The sequence below is a fragment of the Mauremys reevesii genome, linkage group 4 (assembly GCF_016161935.1).
Source record: "Mauremys reevesii isolate NIE-2019 linkage group 4, ASM1616193v1, whole genome shotgun sequence".
Lineage (NCBI taxonomy): Eukaryota > Metazoa > Chordata > Testudines > Geoemydidae > Mauremys > Mauremys reevesii.
The window spans coordinates 28,803,413-28,816,722 of NC_052626.1; the positions used below are offsets into that span (position 1 = coordinate 28,803,413).

Below are 13,310 nucleotides of genomic sequence, written 5' to 3' on the forward strand. Positions count from 1 at the left end.
TGCAAAAAGGTGCTGTGTACATTATTACTGGAACAAATTTGTTGTCTTGTAATCAGCCATCATAAACCCTTCAACTAACTTTTTTTTCTTCATTGAAACTGTACTTATTGAATTGTCTTGGTATTAATAGTTTATTTCTGGTGCTTTACCTTGCAAAACCATCTCAAAACAATACCAGATACTTTAATGGTATATTATGTTTGCTCTTCTAGTCTTCTTGGCCATACAAAACAAGTAGAAGTGCCTTAAGCTAAAGGCCAACATCTTTATGAAAACCACTAGTGCTTTTGCCCTTGCCATATAATGTACCTTTTACATTCACGTTTACATGAAGGGTATACCACTCTGGAGGATTCATGGGGGAGGTAGGATGCATCACAGATGGTTATCCTACATTATGGGAAATGTCCAGATATGAAACGTGTACTCAAGTCTATCTCTGCAGGGACCCTTTGAAATACAGAACAGCCATGTGTTTCCTCAGTACTTGTTTCAGTTATTGGTAGAGATTTCTACCCCTGCAGCACATTTCTGGAAGTGCGCCACTACCAGAGCTTAAGGTTGTAGACTGTTACCAACTAATGACACTGGCAAAAAGAGAGTGGTAGGTTCAACTGTTAGCCTGACCGGATGGAATGGCTCACAGTACGCCCAGCTTTTCACCTTCAAGTCACTGGTTCAAATCTAACCCATTTTGTTACCAACTGAAAACTGTCACATTATGACTGTTCAATGGGTTATGTGAAATTAGTTGAAATTCGGTTCTTCATGGACCTGTTTCTCCATCATCAGATTTTGCATTACTTGGTCCTTTCAAGAGAGAGGCCAAGGATTGAACAAGCATGGAGACAGAGCTACTTTCTCAACCCATGATGCGCTCTCTCCAGGACAAATTTGAAGCACTATGGTGGTGGGGATGTGAGAAAATTTGCAATGCCCCTACTCAGGATGTACTGCTTGCTAGCTAAATCATGAATTCTTTTTCCAAAGTCTGTCTTTCCAGCAAGCAAATTCACTCACATATTAAGATACTGATTGGGACTGAAAAGCCAAAGAGTCTATGATACAACATAAGTAACTGAATCAATATGTTCTAGGGAGAGCAAAAGGTTGGAGGAAGACAATTTCTGATTTGACTTGTATTCAGAAAGGGGTAAAATAAAACATTTTGTCATCTAGAAGACATTCTAATTATTAGCCTAGGACATTTCTGAAATGTCCTTGTTTTCAGTCTATATTCATAATGAAGATGTTTCTTTGTCCTTTCTTCTTCCCTTCCCCATTTGTCCTTGAACTCATCATCACCCAAGGAAACCACTGAGAAAAGAAGAGAATGGAACAAGTCGAGCTGAATATGCAATGACGTCCTCCCAGAACAACAAAACAGTTGATAATGCAGTGGTATAATCCCCGGGACCCCCACAAGACATGGGAGGTGTTAAACTTTAAAAGCACACATACAAAGTATGCAAGGTGGGTGAAATAAGGAAATGAAAGGAGCTCTGTGGCCATGGACTTCATTTCAGGAATAGTGCACGTATCACTTATTCAGAGAAGAAAAGCAGACTGCTCTTCAGCCTTGCTGATTGTCAAAGGGAAGATAAACTTGCCAATCCAGGCTACCAAGAAAAAAGACCTCACAAAAGGCATAATCACTGCATGCCACATCTGTTGAAAGCAACATCATGATGCCTCCAGCTTCTGTTTCCCCACCCGCTCTTTATTTTTGATTGTCCACAAAGAGCTGCTTAAATAGGGTCCTTTGATGTGAAGGTGATAGTTCAGAGTTGCAGCAACTTACTATAAATGGGTCTGAGATTCAGAGGGTGGAAGTCTTCACCTGCATGCTTCTCCAGCTTGTGCAGTGTTTTCTTTTACAAGCTAGAAGCTTCATAGTCTTAATTAACTATTATGTTATTAGAAGGAAAAGGGTTTCTGTTAATCCACCAAGCAACCAAAAATTGCATAAATTTGAGAGTTAACCCAGGAAATACAGCTGCAGTCTGGTGACTATGCAATTTCCATGGCTGAAGACTTTTCAAACAAAAAGAAGTCAAAGTATGATCATTGGCAATTAGCATAGTTTATTAAAGATAAGATAATATTAAAAGGTGCTTTGAACACTGTTACTTCATAATCAACCTCTATTTCCTCCTGCATATCCTTTATTTCCTAGCTTTAAACAAGTTCTAGATTTCTCCTCCACGTGACGTTCTGCACATTTACTGTATTTGCACCACACAGATCCATCAGAGAATCCCTCTAGAAAGGATTTTGTTTACAGTTTGGAGTGAATATTTGGGCTTGACCATGTTGAAAGGACTGGCAGACTGGAAACTGAAGTCCTCCTTATCTATCCACTGATCAGCTGCTGGGGCAGAAAACAAGTGTCATTTCCTGAAGGTTTCTCATTTCCTGAGCTGGCCCACCAAGGACTTTGTAGGCCTGACTTAGAGGACTATTTACTAGTGACTAGTAAATCGGTGTGCCCGTGTTAGCTCAGTCCTCTGCATTTCCTTAGCAGAGACTGCCAGTTGTGCCAAATTCTATGTGATAGCTTTGTGTTGTACCTTTTCGTGACATGGATTGCAGATTATTAAAAGTGAAGCTGAATCCACCAGACTCATTTCACTTAGGATCTCAGGTTAGACTTAATCAGTAATCCCCTAGGGTAAAGGCCAGTGTTTAGTCTACGGTATTGCCCACCCCACCCTTCTGACATAGGATGTTTGGAAATTATATTTTTGTCATTCAGTCTGTATGTCTCCCTTTATCACTGTGCTGAAAGTAGCAATGCAGTGAAAAGAAAGTTATACCACACGCTGGCTTCTCATCTTGCTGTCAAACTTCAATAATACTTCGTCTCTGTCTCTTTGAAAAAACTCAAACAAGCCATTGCAGTCTCATTAACTAAAGTAACTGCACATTGGCATTAAGCATGTCAGTACAGCAACATGTTGATATTTTCAGTTTTAAATAAGGACGGCCTGAGTTGCAAAACTTGGATCTGAATTTCGAACACTCCATTGTTTGAGGCTTTTCCATGTCTCATGGTTTAGTCTTTGGCCAGTTATATAGATATGGGGAAGCTGTGAAATTTGGATTCTGAAGCCCTTCCCCAGTAAAGTTCCAGGGTACTCAGGTCAAGAGTTTTGGTTCAGACACATCTCTAGTTTGCTATTACCTAATGAATGGATAGGGTATATGTAAATATATGTATCCTTTCACTGACAAAACAAAATGCTGCTATATACTGTTGTTGAGGAATCTATGGAGTTATGTGATTGTTTTTTCAGCCTGTCATCCCTATATAGCAATTTAGGTACATGAATATTATTTTTTAAATGTCAAGTCTTTCTTGAGGTGGAATGAATGCAAATGCAACATGTGAAAAGAAATAAGTAACCCTTCACCTCAAGAACATGATCATATATTTCCCTGCTGTATTTATATTGTATGCTTGCACAAAATACACCAGTATGGTTTTAGGTGGAATTAACAATAATAGAATTTACAAGTTGAATCCACTGTCCCAAATATTCATTGCCTAAGGCAATTACCCCCTAAATACTATAATAAAAACATGTTACCGTCTTTCCAGGGTTTCTCAATCCATAAGATTATTTTGGTGTAGTTATGTTTTGTCTTTTTAATTTTTTTGTATAACTGTGCCATAGTTTGAGACTGGTTGCATGCATAGCTGAGAGTATATAGTACGATCATGGTCCAGACTCCCAATTAGCACCTTATCTTAATGTGCGCTGATTTTCTTTATTTTCTAGTAAAGCTTTAAAGACATGCTCTGTAAGGGCAAGATTACAAAGGGGTCTGCAGATCACTACATCTATTAAAATGTATGTTTTTGCAAAAAATCTAAGCACAGACCATACGGGCTTAATCCTAATCTCATTGATTTCAATGGAAAGAGAATCTGACCCATGACCTAAGATATAATCAAAATTTAACCCAGGCTCCCTAAAAACTATTTACAGTGGAATGTGTGACCTAAACAGTGAACACAAAATGGGGAGGTAGCATGTTTCAATGGAAAGAGCACTGGACAGGGGACTCTGGAGACCTGGGTTTTATTGTCAGTTGTGCCATGGACCTGCTGTGTAATTTTTGGCAAGTCACTTTGCCTCTCTGTGCCTCAGTTTCCCCAGGGGAATAATGATACTTGCCTTCCTTACGACAGTGGCTTGAGATACAATGACAAGCACTATATAGGAGCTAAGTAGGAGCCAGATTTGTGGACAGTTTCTATAAGCATACTAAGGCACATGAATTGTAAATTGTTGTTCACCATAATATTGATCCCTTATTGCTGAATGCATTTAAAAAGCATTGAAGTGCACAAACAAATCTAAAATTCGTTCATTGTTCACTGGCCAAGTTAGGACAGCACCAGTTAAAATAAGCAATTCCTCCTCTCTGCTTTACCAAAGAGACTTTACTCTGAACATTCACGGATCATGATTTTGGAATAGGTAGAAAATTCTGCAGGGATAATTCTGCTTTTAGAATCCTGACTTCCCCACATGCAGTTGAATACATTGCCTCAAAATTTAAGGGGATCTTGAGAGGGGCACTGGGAGAAATATACTGGAAGCGGATTCCAATCTTCGGAAAAGAGAGGCCAGTGAGGTAATGCCTTGGGGGACGACTTCTGAAGCTTTCTGATGAGTTCAGGGTTTTGTTTAAGACTGCAAAGCTTCAATAAAAGGGGCTTGTGTGCTCCCTTATTACACATTTAATTAAATATAAAAGGAATAGAGCGGTCTTGAGAGATAAGTGTTGCACTATAACAGTGACCGTGTAGAGCAGGAATTGGTGATTCAAAATAGAAATTCACAGGATTTAAAGTGTATTTTTAGCCTCTAAAATGATAAAGTGTTGAAAGGCCCTGTATAGCTAGATACACCAGGTGAGGATCTGGCTCATGATGTGAAGTCAGGGTGATTTACACTAGCTGAGGATCTGGCTCAGAGAGTTATGAGTTTCTAGATTTGCATTCCTCTGTTACCAAGACAAGACTTTACTTCGTGACTATAGCTTTAACCCCCTAATCACGGTCAGATTTGCACATAAAATATTCAGGTAGTTTATGCCTGAGACAATGGATTAACTTATTTTTCTTTTTAAATCTAATTTTAAATAAATATTTGCAATTAGAGGACTCATAGCTGAGACCAGCTCTAAAGGGCCTGATCCTGCAAGTGCTGAGCACCCAACCCTCACTGACATCAAGAGAGTTGAAGGTGCTTAGGCCCTTGCTAATTCAGACACAACAAACACGAGTAGCATAGAGCCCAGACCCTGCTTAGAAGCTGCAAAAACAGACTATAAAGGACAGACAGTTCTACTAGGTTTAAGGTATAGATTATACATGTACAGACCTGATTCTCCACAGTCTTGCACTGTGTGTTGTCACTTACACTCTGCAACGTGGGTAGAAACCTATTGTTCTGAGTTGGTGGCATTTTCCACTCACTTTGTAGAGGTATAAATTACTATACATAGTGTAAAGCAATGGAAAAATCAGACCTATTATAAATATATATATTTACAATACTCCCTGCATCTGTACAAACAAAAATATGATTTTATACTGCAAAGATGTGTTAAAATTAATGCATGAATGTAAATATTCTGAGATCTGCCTTCTTGACTGTGTACCACATGTACAGACGAAAACAAATATTGTTTATGGGAAATCTGTATCAGTGGTAAATGACTAAAGAGAAAAAAAAATCAGAATTAATGTTGTCATGTTTCTCAAACAAGCCATTAATGTATATTTAGAATTTAAGGATATTGCTCAATAAGTATGTTCTGTACCAAAAACTGTGTTGCATATACAGATTGTGCAGTACCCTATTTAAAAAGGCACCATAATTAATTTTTATTTTAAATAAAAATGTACTTATAAAAGTTTCCTGTGTCTTGTCATTTGAGTAGCTGAGAATCTATATGCATCAAAGGGAAACAGAAAAACAGAATGAAATAAGTACATTTTTAAGGGCTTTTCTAATGTCACCTGTATTAACTACAATTGTTTCAAAATAGAGTGCCTTCTGATTTCAAAACAAATTGTGGCTATTGTCCACATCCTGTATTTAGTGGAGTTCCAGTTACATCCTCTTCACCAGTGCTTCCTAGTCATGGATACATGCACTGCATCAGCCAAAAATCTATTTGTAGTCCCGATACCAGATGCTTAGTACTGAAATCGTCCTCCCTTGCCTTAATGATGAACCCATAGTGCGACTTCTGTGCTGGACCTCACCTTTCAACTCTACACACTCTAATCCGCAACAGATCTTAGCCTAGGAGGCTGCAGGATGCATACAAATGGGAACCAGGAACTGGTTACGTTTTTGGTTTCAGGGAAAAGTAGTGAAGTAGTAACTTTTTGGGAGAGCCAAGCAATGAAACTAGTAAAATGTTGCAGCTGCCCAAAAAGGGTTAAAAAAAGCACCTGGCATTTTCTATCAGATATGGGGGAAAATATGAATAAATTCAACTGAGTTTCTCTAACTTGCCTAATTAAAAAAAAACACCACCAAGGAGTCCTTGTGGCACCTTAGAGACTAACATTTATTTGGGCATAAGCTTTCGTTAGTCTCTAAGGTGCCATAAGGACTCGTTTGTTTGGGGTTTTTTTGCTGATACAGACTAACACGGCTACCACTGAAACGTGCCTAATAAAAATACTGCTTATCTTGAGAGTATGTTCTTTACCCATCACACCATTATCAATTTCTATTTGGATTAGCATAACTTAACATTTTAGCACCCATAACAGTGAAAGGAAAAGTTCTGCCAAGTTTGGGCCAATGCTCCAATGGAACTACATCAACTTACCCCAGCTCAGAACCTGGCCCTTTGTATGGAAGCATAGGGACTTATCTTCAAATATATAAAGGTCTTGGTTGATTTTAATGCCCAAGAGAAGATTCTTGTGCAGTACAAAAATGTATAATAGCAGGCTTACTTCATGCTGAATAGCTTTCAATGGCTCTTTGAAGATGATTTCGTACTCCAGTTTAATTAAAGAACTTCCTGAATTGAAAAAAACAAATCCAATATGGATGCAAAATTCTTGATTGCAATTTAATGAGTTTAGCAATAAATCATATCGTATTATACAGTTGTGACTAAGCACCACTATTCGCACCCTATACTGCAATAATCTTTGTACAAAATATGCCCTGTGAGGTAGCATTTGACAACTAATAACTCACTGATCAATAATATTGTGGTGATGTGTGTAACAAGTTTATATGTAAAATTGTAAATTCCCGCTGTACGATGGTGGGGGAAAGAATAGGGAAATAAGTTACAAATTACTTAAACAAGTTAGGTGACTTCAAGTCACCAGGGCCTGCTGAAATGCATCCTAGAATATTCAAGGAACTGACTGAGGAGATAGCTGAGCCAATAGTGATCATCTTCAAAAACTCATGGAAGACGGAAGATATTCCAGAGGACTTGGAAGGGAGCAAATATGGTGCCAATTTACAAAAAGGGGAATAAAGACAACCCAGAGAATTACAGACCAGTCAGCTTACTTTCAGTATACAGAAAGATAATGAAGCAAATAATCAAGCAATCAATTTGCAAATGCCAAGAAGATAATAAGGTGATAAATAACAGCATGGATTTGTCAAGAACAAATTGGGTCAAACTAACCGAATAGTTGTCTTTGCCAGGGTAACAAGCCTTGTGGATAGGGTGGAAGTGGTAGTTGTGATATAGCTCGACTTTAATAAGTCTTTTGATTCTGCCTTGCATGACCTTCTCATAAACAAACTAGGGAAATACAACTATCCTAGATATAGCTACTATAAGCTGGGGGCATAACTGGTTGGAAAACTGTTCCAAGAGAGTAGTCATCAGTGGTTTACAGTCAAGCTGGAAGGGCATATCGAGCAGGGTACTGCAAGGATCTGAAATAAATAGGATGACATTCAATAAGGACAAATGCAAAGTACTCCATTTAGGAAGAAACAATCAACTGCACGCAGAGGCGCTGACTTTGAGTTCCCAGGGGGTGCTCGACCCTCACTCCACCCTTTCCCCCTAGCCCTCACCCCCACCCCACCTTCTCCTGCCCCCTCCCCCTGCCTCGGGCTGCCCATGCTCCTCCTCCTCCCCCCCCCCAGCACCTCCTGCACGCCACTGAACAGCTGATCACGAGCAAATGGGAGATGCTGGGGGAGAAGTTGATCTGCCAGGCTGCTGCTGAGTGCCTATGGCACACATACAAAATGGGAAATGACTGCCTAGGAAGGAGTACTGCAGAAAGGGAGGGTTATAGTGCATCACAAGCTAAACATGAGTCAACAGTGCAACACTTGCGGGGGAAAAAAAAGCAAACATCATTGTAGGATGTATTAGCAGGAGTGTTGTAAGCAAGACAAACTCTATTCTGCACTGCTTAGGCCTCAACTGGAGCACTGTGTCCACATTTCAGGAAAGCTATGGACAAATTGGAGAAAGTCCAGAGAAGAGAAACAAAAATGACAAAGGTCTAGAAAACATGACCTATCAGGAAAGATGGAAAAAATTGCATTTGCTTACTCAGGAGAAAAGAAGACCGAGGGAGACATGAAAACAGTTTTCAAGTACATAAAAGCTTGTTACAAGGAGGGAGAAAAATTGTTCTCCTTAACCTCTGAGGAGAGGACAAGAAGCAATGGGCTTAAATTGCAGCAAGGGTGGTTTAGGTTGGACATTAGGAAAAATGTCCTGTTATGGAGATTAGCACTGGAACAAATTGCCTAGGGAAAGTGTGGAACCTCCATCATTGGAGGTTTTTAAGAACAGCTCAGGCCTGGTCTACACTAAGGGTGGGGAGGGGGGTGTCGAACTAAGGTACGCAAGTTCAGCTACGCGAATAGCGTAGCTGAACTCGAACTACCTTAGTTTGAACTACCTACCCGTCCAGACGCCGCGGGATCGAAGTCCGCGGCTCCCCCGTCAACTCCGCCACCGCCGTTCGCGGTGGTGGAATTCCGGAGTCGACGGGAGTGCGTTCGGAGTTCGAACTATCGCGTCTAGATTAGACGCGATAGTTTGAACTCCGAGAAGTCGAACTCTACGCGTCGACCCGGCAGGTAAGTATAGACCTACCCTTAGACAAACACCTGTCAGGGATGATCTAGTTATTACATAGTATTGCCATGAGTGCTGGGGACTGGACTAGATGACCTCTTGAGGTCCTTTCCAGTCTTACACTTGTATGATTCTATGAGGTTATTAGCACATGTTCACAAAAGTTGTTAAACAGGCCTATCCTATACAGGGGAGTGTGTGTTGAAGTCAATGGGAGTTTTGCCATTTACTTCAATAGGGCCAGGACATCATCCAAAGAGCGTTAAACCACTTAGCGAGGAGGTGAAATCTCAGCCCTCATGACAGTAAAGGCAAAATTCCCATTGACTTCAGTGGTGATGAGATTTTGCCCCAGACCTATTGAAAATGAATACTTGGCATAAAACTGCATGAACTGTCTGATTAGGGCTTGCCTCTTTGATCATGCAAGTTTCCTAGCCACCCACCTTTCTGGTTTCTCCTTGCACATCACCTAGACCCATGTACCTCTCTCCAATTCTCTCTCCCTGCCATTTTGCCTTGTGCCTGATCATCCTACAACACTTCCCCTACCTTATCGAGCTGTTCTAGCTTTCTTTAGCTTGCTGTTGCAATCCACTTGATTTCTTCTCCTTCCCAGATTTTTTTTTTTAATTAAAATTCAAGGGTGATGAAGGGGCTAAAGTTACAATCTGATTTGAGGAAATTGGACAAACTGAAATCAGGAAATGCAGAGTTAAGCTTGACTGAAAACAGGAGGAGAAAAAAAAAAGAAGGAAAACAAATTGAGCAACCGATAAGAGCATAAAATAGAAACCCTTTGTGAACTAGTATGTTCATTGCTAGTTTTCACTAAGACATTATCCCTGACAGCACACTGTACTCCCAGACTTAGTATCTTACCTGATGCTAACATTTAAATGTGTCAATAAAATGGAAAATAATGCTTTTTCTGGTATAAGAACCTGAGGATTGTGAAATGTGAAGCACTCAACTGAAAGCAAATTAGAGGACTGGCACCTCCCCCTCCGCTCAGGTGAGAAAGGAAGTGGCCTATATTGTGAAGAAGATACACATCCGTGTCAGAAGCCTTTGTAGTCAAGGGGGATAAAGATGTGACTACAGGAGAGCCCCACTGCAGCTTCCAGAGGCAAAGAAAAGATTGATACATTGCCAGCACCTCCCAGTCTGTGTGGAAAAAAAATATGGAGATAACCTTATCTCATAGAGCTGGAAGGGACCCTGAAAGGTCATTGAGTCCAGCCCCCTGCCTTCACTAGCAGGACCAAGTACTGATTTTGCCCCAGATGGCCCCCTCAAGGATTGAACTCAACTCTGGGTTTAGCAGGCCAATGCTCAAACCAAGGAGGAGAAGGAGAAGGAGGAGGAACATTGATGCTGTAGTATTGAAGAGAAGCCCCTGGTATGAACAGGTGGTGATTCCGGAGAACAGTCACTAAAAAGGTAAGCCACAGTTATAGCGAAACTACAAAGAAGATTCATAACTTATGTCAATTTAAAATTCAAAAATTCTTTATTCTTTAGTTTGCCTAGGTTAGTAAAAAAAAATTCAATCCATAATTGTCACTCATTTGATCAATTGCCTAGACTTTTAATGATTTGGTCAAGTGTGCGAGCGAAATGATCATTTAACCAAAGGAGTGAAAATGTCAGTCTTCTAATAAAATTACTAGTAGACTAGAATGAGCCAAATCAATATATAGTATAAATATGCTTAGATTACTGCACAGGAGAATTTGACTCAATACTTGTAACAAAGTATAAACAAAGTTTCTGAGCATAACTGAAAGCATTATAAATAATAAAGGAAATGGCAAGTCAAAACATCTCCAGAAAGACTTGTGGTGTGCCTGTCCCTATCGGTCAGTCACTAGGAACCAAGCTTTCTGTGTGATACCAATAGAGTAACCAGATTACTGGGTTTTAATGTTGTTCAGAGAGAGAGCGCGAGAGAAATAGAGAGCGTTATAATGAAAGTTGTTGCAGTGTATTATGTGACTTTGGTTCTCTCTGCATAATCATGATCAAGTGCATTTCAGTGGTTTCATTTGGAGACAAGTTCTGTTGAGGACCCCAGCATTTTAATGGAAGATGTCCACTACAATTACTTTTTAAACTACAACTTTCTTTGTGTCTGACAGATGCTTTAAAGTGGTCACACTTGGAAAGGACAGAGGACATGATCTTAAAAAAAGAAAAAAAAGAATTATGGGTATTAATAAATTGCTGGAATTCTTACCATATTTTCTGGCGTATAGGGCGACGGGGCGTATAAGACGGCCCCCTAATTTTACAGTTAAAATATAGGTTTTGGGCCTATATTCGCCCTATAAGACGACCCCCCCTTCCGAGGGGGGGGAGCCCAGAGCCTTTTAAATCCCAGCCGCGGCCGGGAGTCAGAGGGCTCTGGGCTGCCCGCTGCGGCGGGGAGCCCAGAGCCTTTTAAATCCCAGCCGCCCGCTGTTTATACCCGGCGTATAAGACGACCCCCGATTTTTGGGGTTTTTTTTTTTTTTAATATAGAAAGTCGTCTTATACGCCGGAATATACGGTAGTTTAAATGTTCTTCTGACCACCAAAAATATTTCTCTCATACACACATCTAGTCTTATTTAACAAGCATCATATCTGGCATCTTAATATCCTTTCTATGGCTATTATGTCTTTAATAATTTTTATGGAACAAAAATGGCCATCTAATTTCAAACTAATACAACAGCTGCCCTTAAAGGTGACCCAAATCTAATTAACTGTCAAGACAAATACTTAGGATTTTTTATACTTGTGTGTTACAAACTTTTTATTCTGAGTCATATTTAAAGAGTAACATTCATTCTCAGATTTAGAAACCTCTCCCATCTCCTTAGAAAGCACCATGTCAAGTTCCTATTCTGAACCTCAGCACAGGTTGAAATAAAGATTAATGATTCTCTTTAGTGTTACAAATCAGACTCATTACATTAGCAAGAATGAGAGCACATCAGTCTGGTTTTGTGACACTGCCCTGCCATCATATGAAAATGATGAAGTCTTTACGTGGAGGCTGAGAACTCTGTGCTGGTACCACACTCAGGCTATGTCTACACCACAAAGTTAAGTCAACCTAATTTATGTTGATGATCATCCACCACTGTAAATTAAACTGTTTTTGCACAGTGGAGAAGCAAATGGCAATCGCTGTGTGGAAGCTGACAACTCCAGACTGCTACCAATCAGTCACCAACCAGTTTGGAATTGGGAACTCCACCATGGGAGTTGCAGTGATGCAAGCGTGCAGGACCATTGATCACCTCGTCCTACGAAGGACTATGACTCTGAGCAATGTACACTCCCACTGTTTTATTGATGAAAGCTGCCTTTTGTCAACATGTCAAGGTTCCTTTCCCACTTTGAACTTTAGGGTACAGATGTGGGGACCTGCATGAACACTTCTAAGCTTAACTACCAGCTTAGATCTGGTTTTGCTGCCACCACTCCCAAATACTAACTCCCTTCCCTGGATAGTCTTGAGAGACTTCTTCACCAAGTTCCTGGTGAACACCGATCCAACACCAACACAAGAAGAATTTAACCATCCCCCCTCCTTTCCCCTACCAATTCCTGGTGAGTCGAGATCCAATCCCCTTGGATCTTAAAACAAGGGGGGGGGGAAATCAATCAGGTTCTTAAAAAGAAGGCTTTTAATTAAAGAAATGTAAAAATCATCTCTGTAAAATCAGGATGGAAAATAACTTTATAGGGTAATCAGATTCATAGAGCCCAGAGGAACCCCCTCTAGCCTTAGGTTCAAAGTTACAGCAAACAGAGGTAAATCCTCTTAGCAAAAAGGAACATTTAAAAGTTGAGAAAACAAAGTTAAACCTAACACGCTTTGCCTGGCTGTTACTTACAAGTTTGAAATATGAGAGACTTGTTCAGAAAGATTTGGAGAGCCTGGATTGATGTCCTGTCCCTCTTAGTCCCAAGAGTGAACCACCCCCAAAACAAAGAGCACAAACAAAAGCCTTCCCACCAAGCAGCTTTGAAAGTATCTTGTCCCCTTATTGGTCCTTTGGGTCAGGTGTCAGCCAGGTTACCTGAGCTTCTTAACCCTTTACAGGTAAAAGGATTTTGGTGTCTCTGGCCAGGAGGGATTTTATAGTATCGTACACAGGAGGGCTGTTCCCTTGTAGACATGGCCTCAGTCTCAGGAG

At 40.3% G+C, this 13,310-nt stretch overlaps 2 protein-coding genes across 6 annotated transcripts in view; one reads left to right on the forward strand and one right to left on the reverse strand.

Annotated features, from left to right (window-relative positions):
- Positions 1 to 5,884, forward strand: part of PRIMA1 (proline rich membrane anchor 1) — an 81,174-nt gene extending 75,290 nt beyond the window's left edge. Inside the window, exon 5 of the mRNA XM_039537020.1 lies at positions 1,311 to 5,884. Within this exon, the coding sequence (XP_039392954.1) occupies positions 1,311 to 1,407 (97 nt within the window). The 3' untranslated portion in view covers positions 1,408 to 5,884. The remainder of the gene's footprint in view (positions 1 to 1,310) is intronic.
- The window catches only part of FAM181A (family with sequence similarity 181 member A), a 220,792-nt gene that overhangs the window by 183,948 nt on the left and 23,534 nt on the right, over positions 1 to 13,310 (reverse strand). Inside the window, exon 2 of one of the 5 annotated variants that reach the window (XR_005597997.1) lies at positions 1,106 to 1,317. The exons of 3 other annotated variants lie outside the window; for them this stretch is intronic. The gene's annotated coding sequence lies outside the window, so the exon portion shown is untranslated. Of the gene's footprint in view, positions 1 to 1,105; positions 1,318 to 6,994; positions 7,063 to 13,310 lie in introns of those variants that run through there. One more of the 5 variants, XR_005597995.1, reaches the window with a different exon arrangement.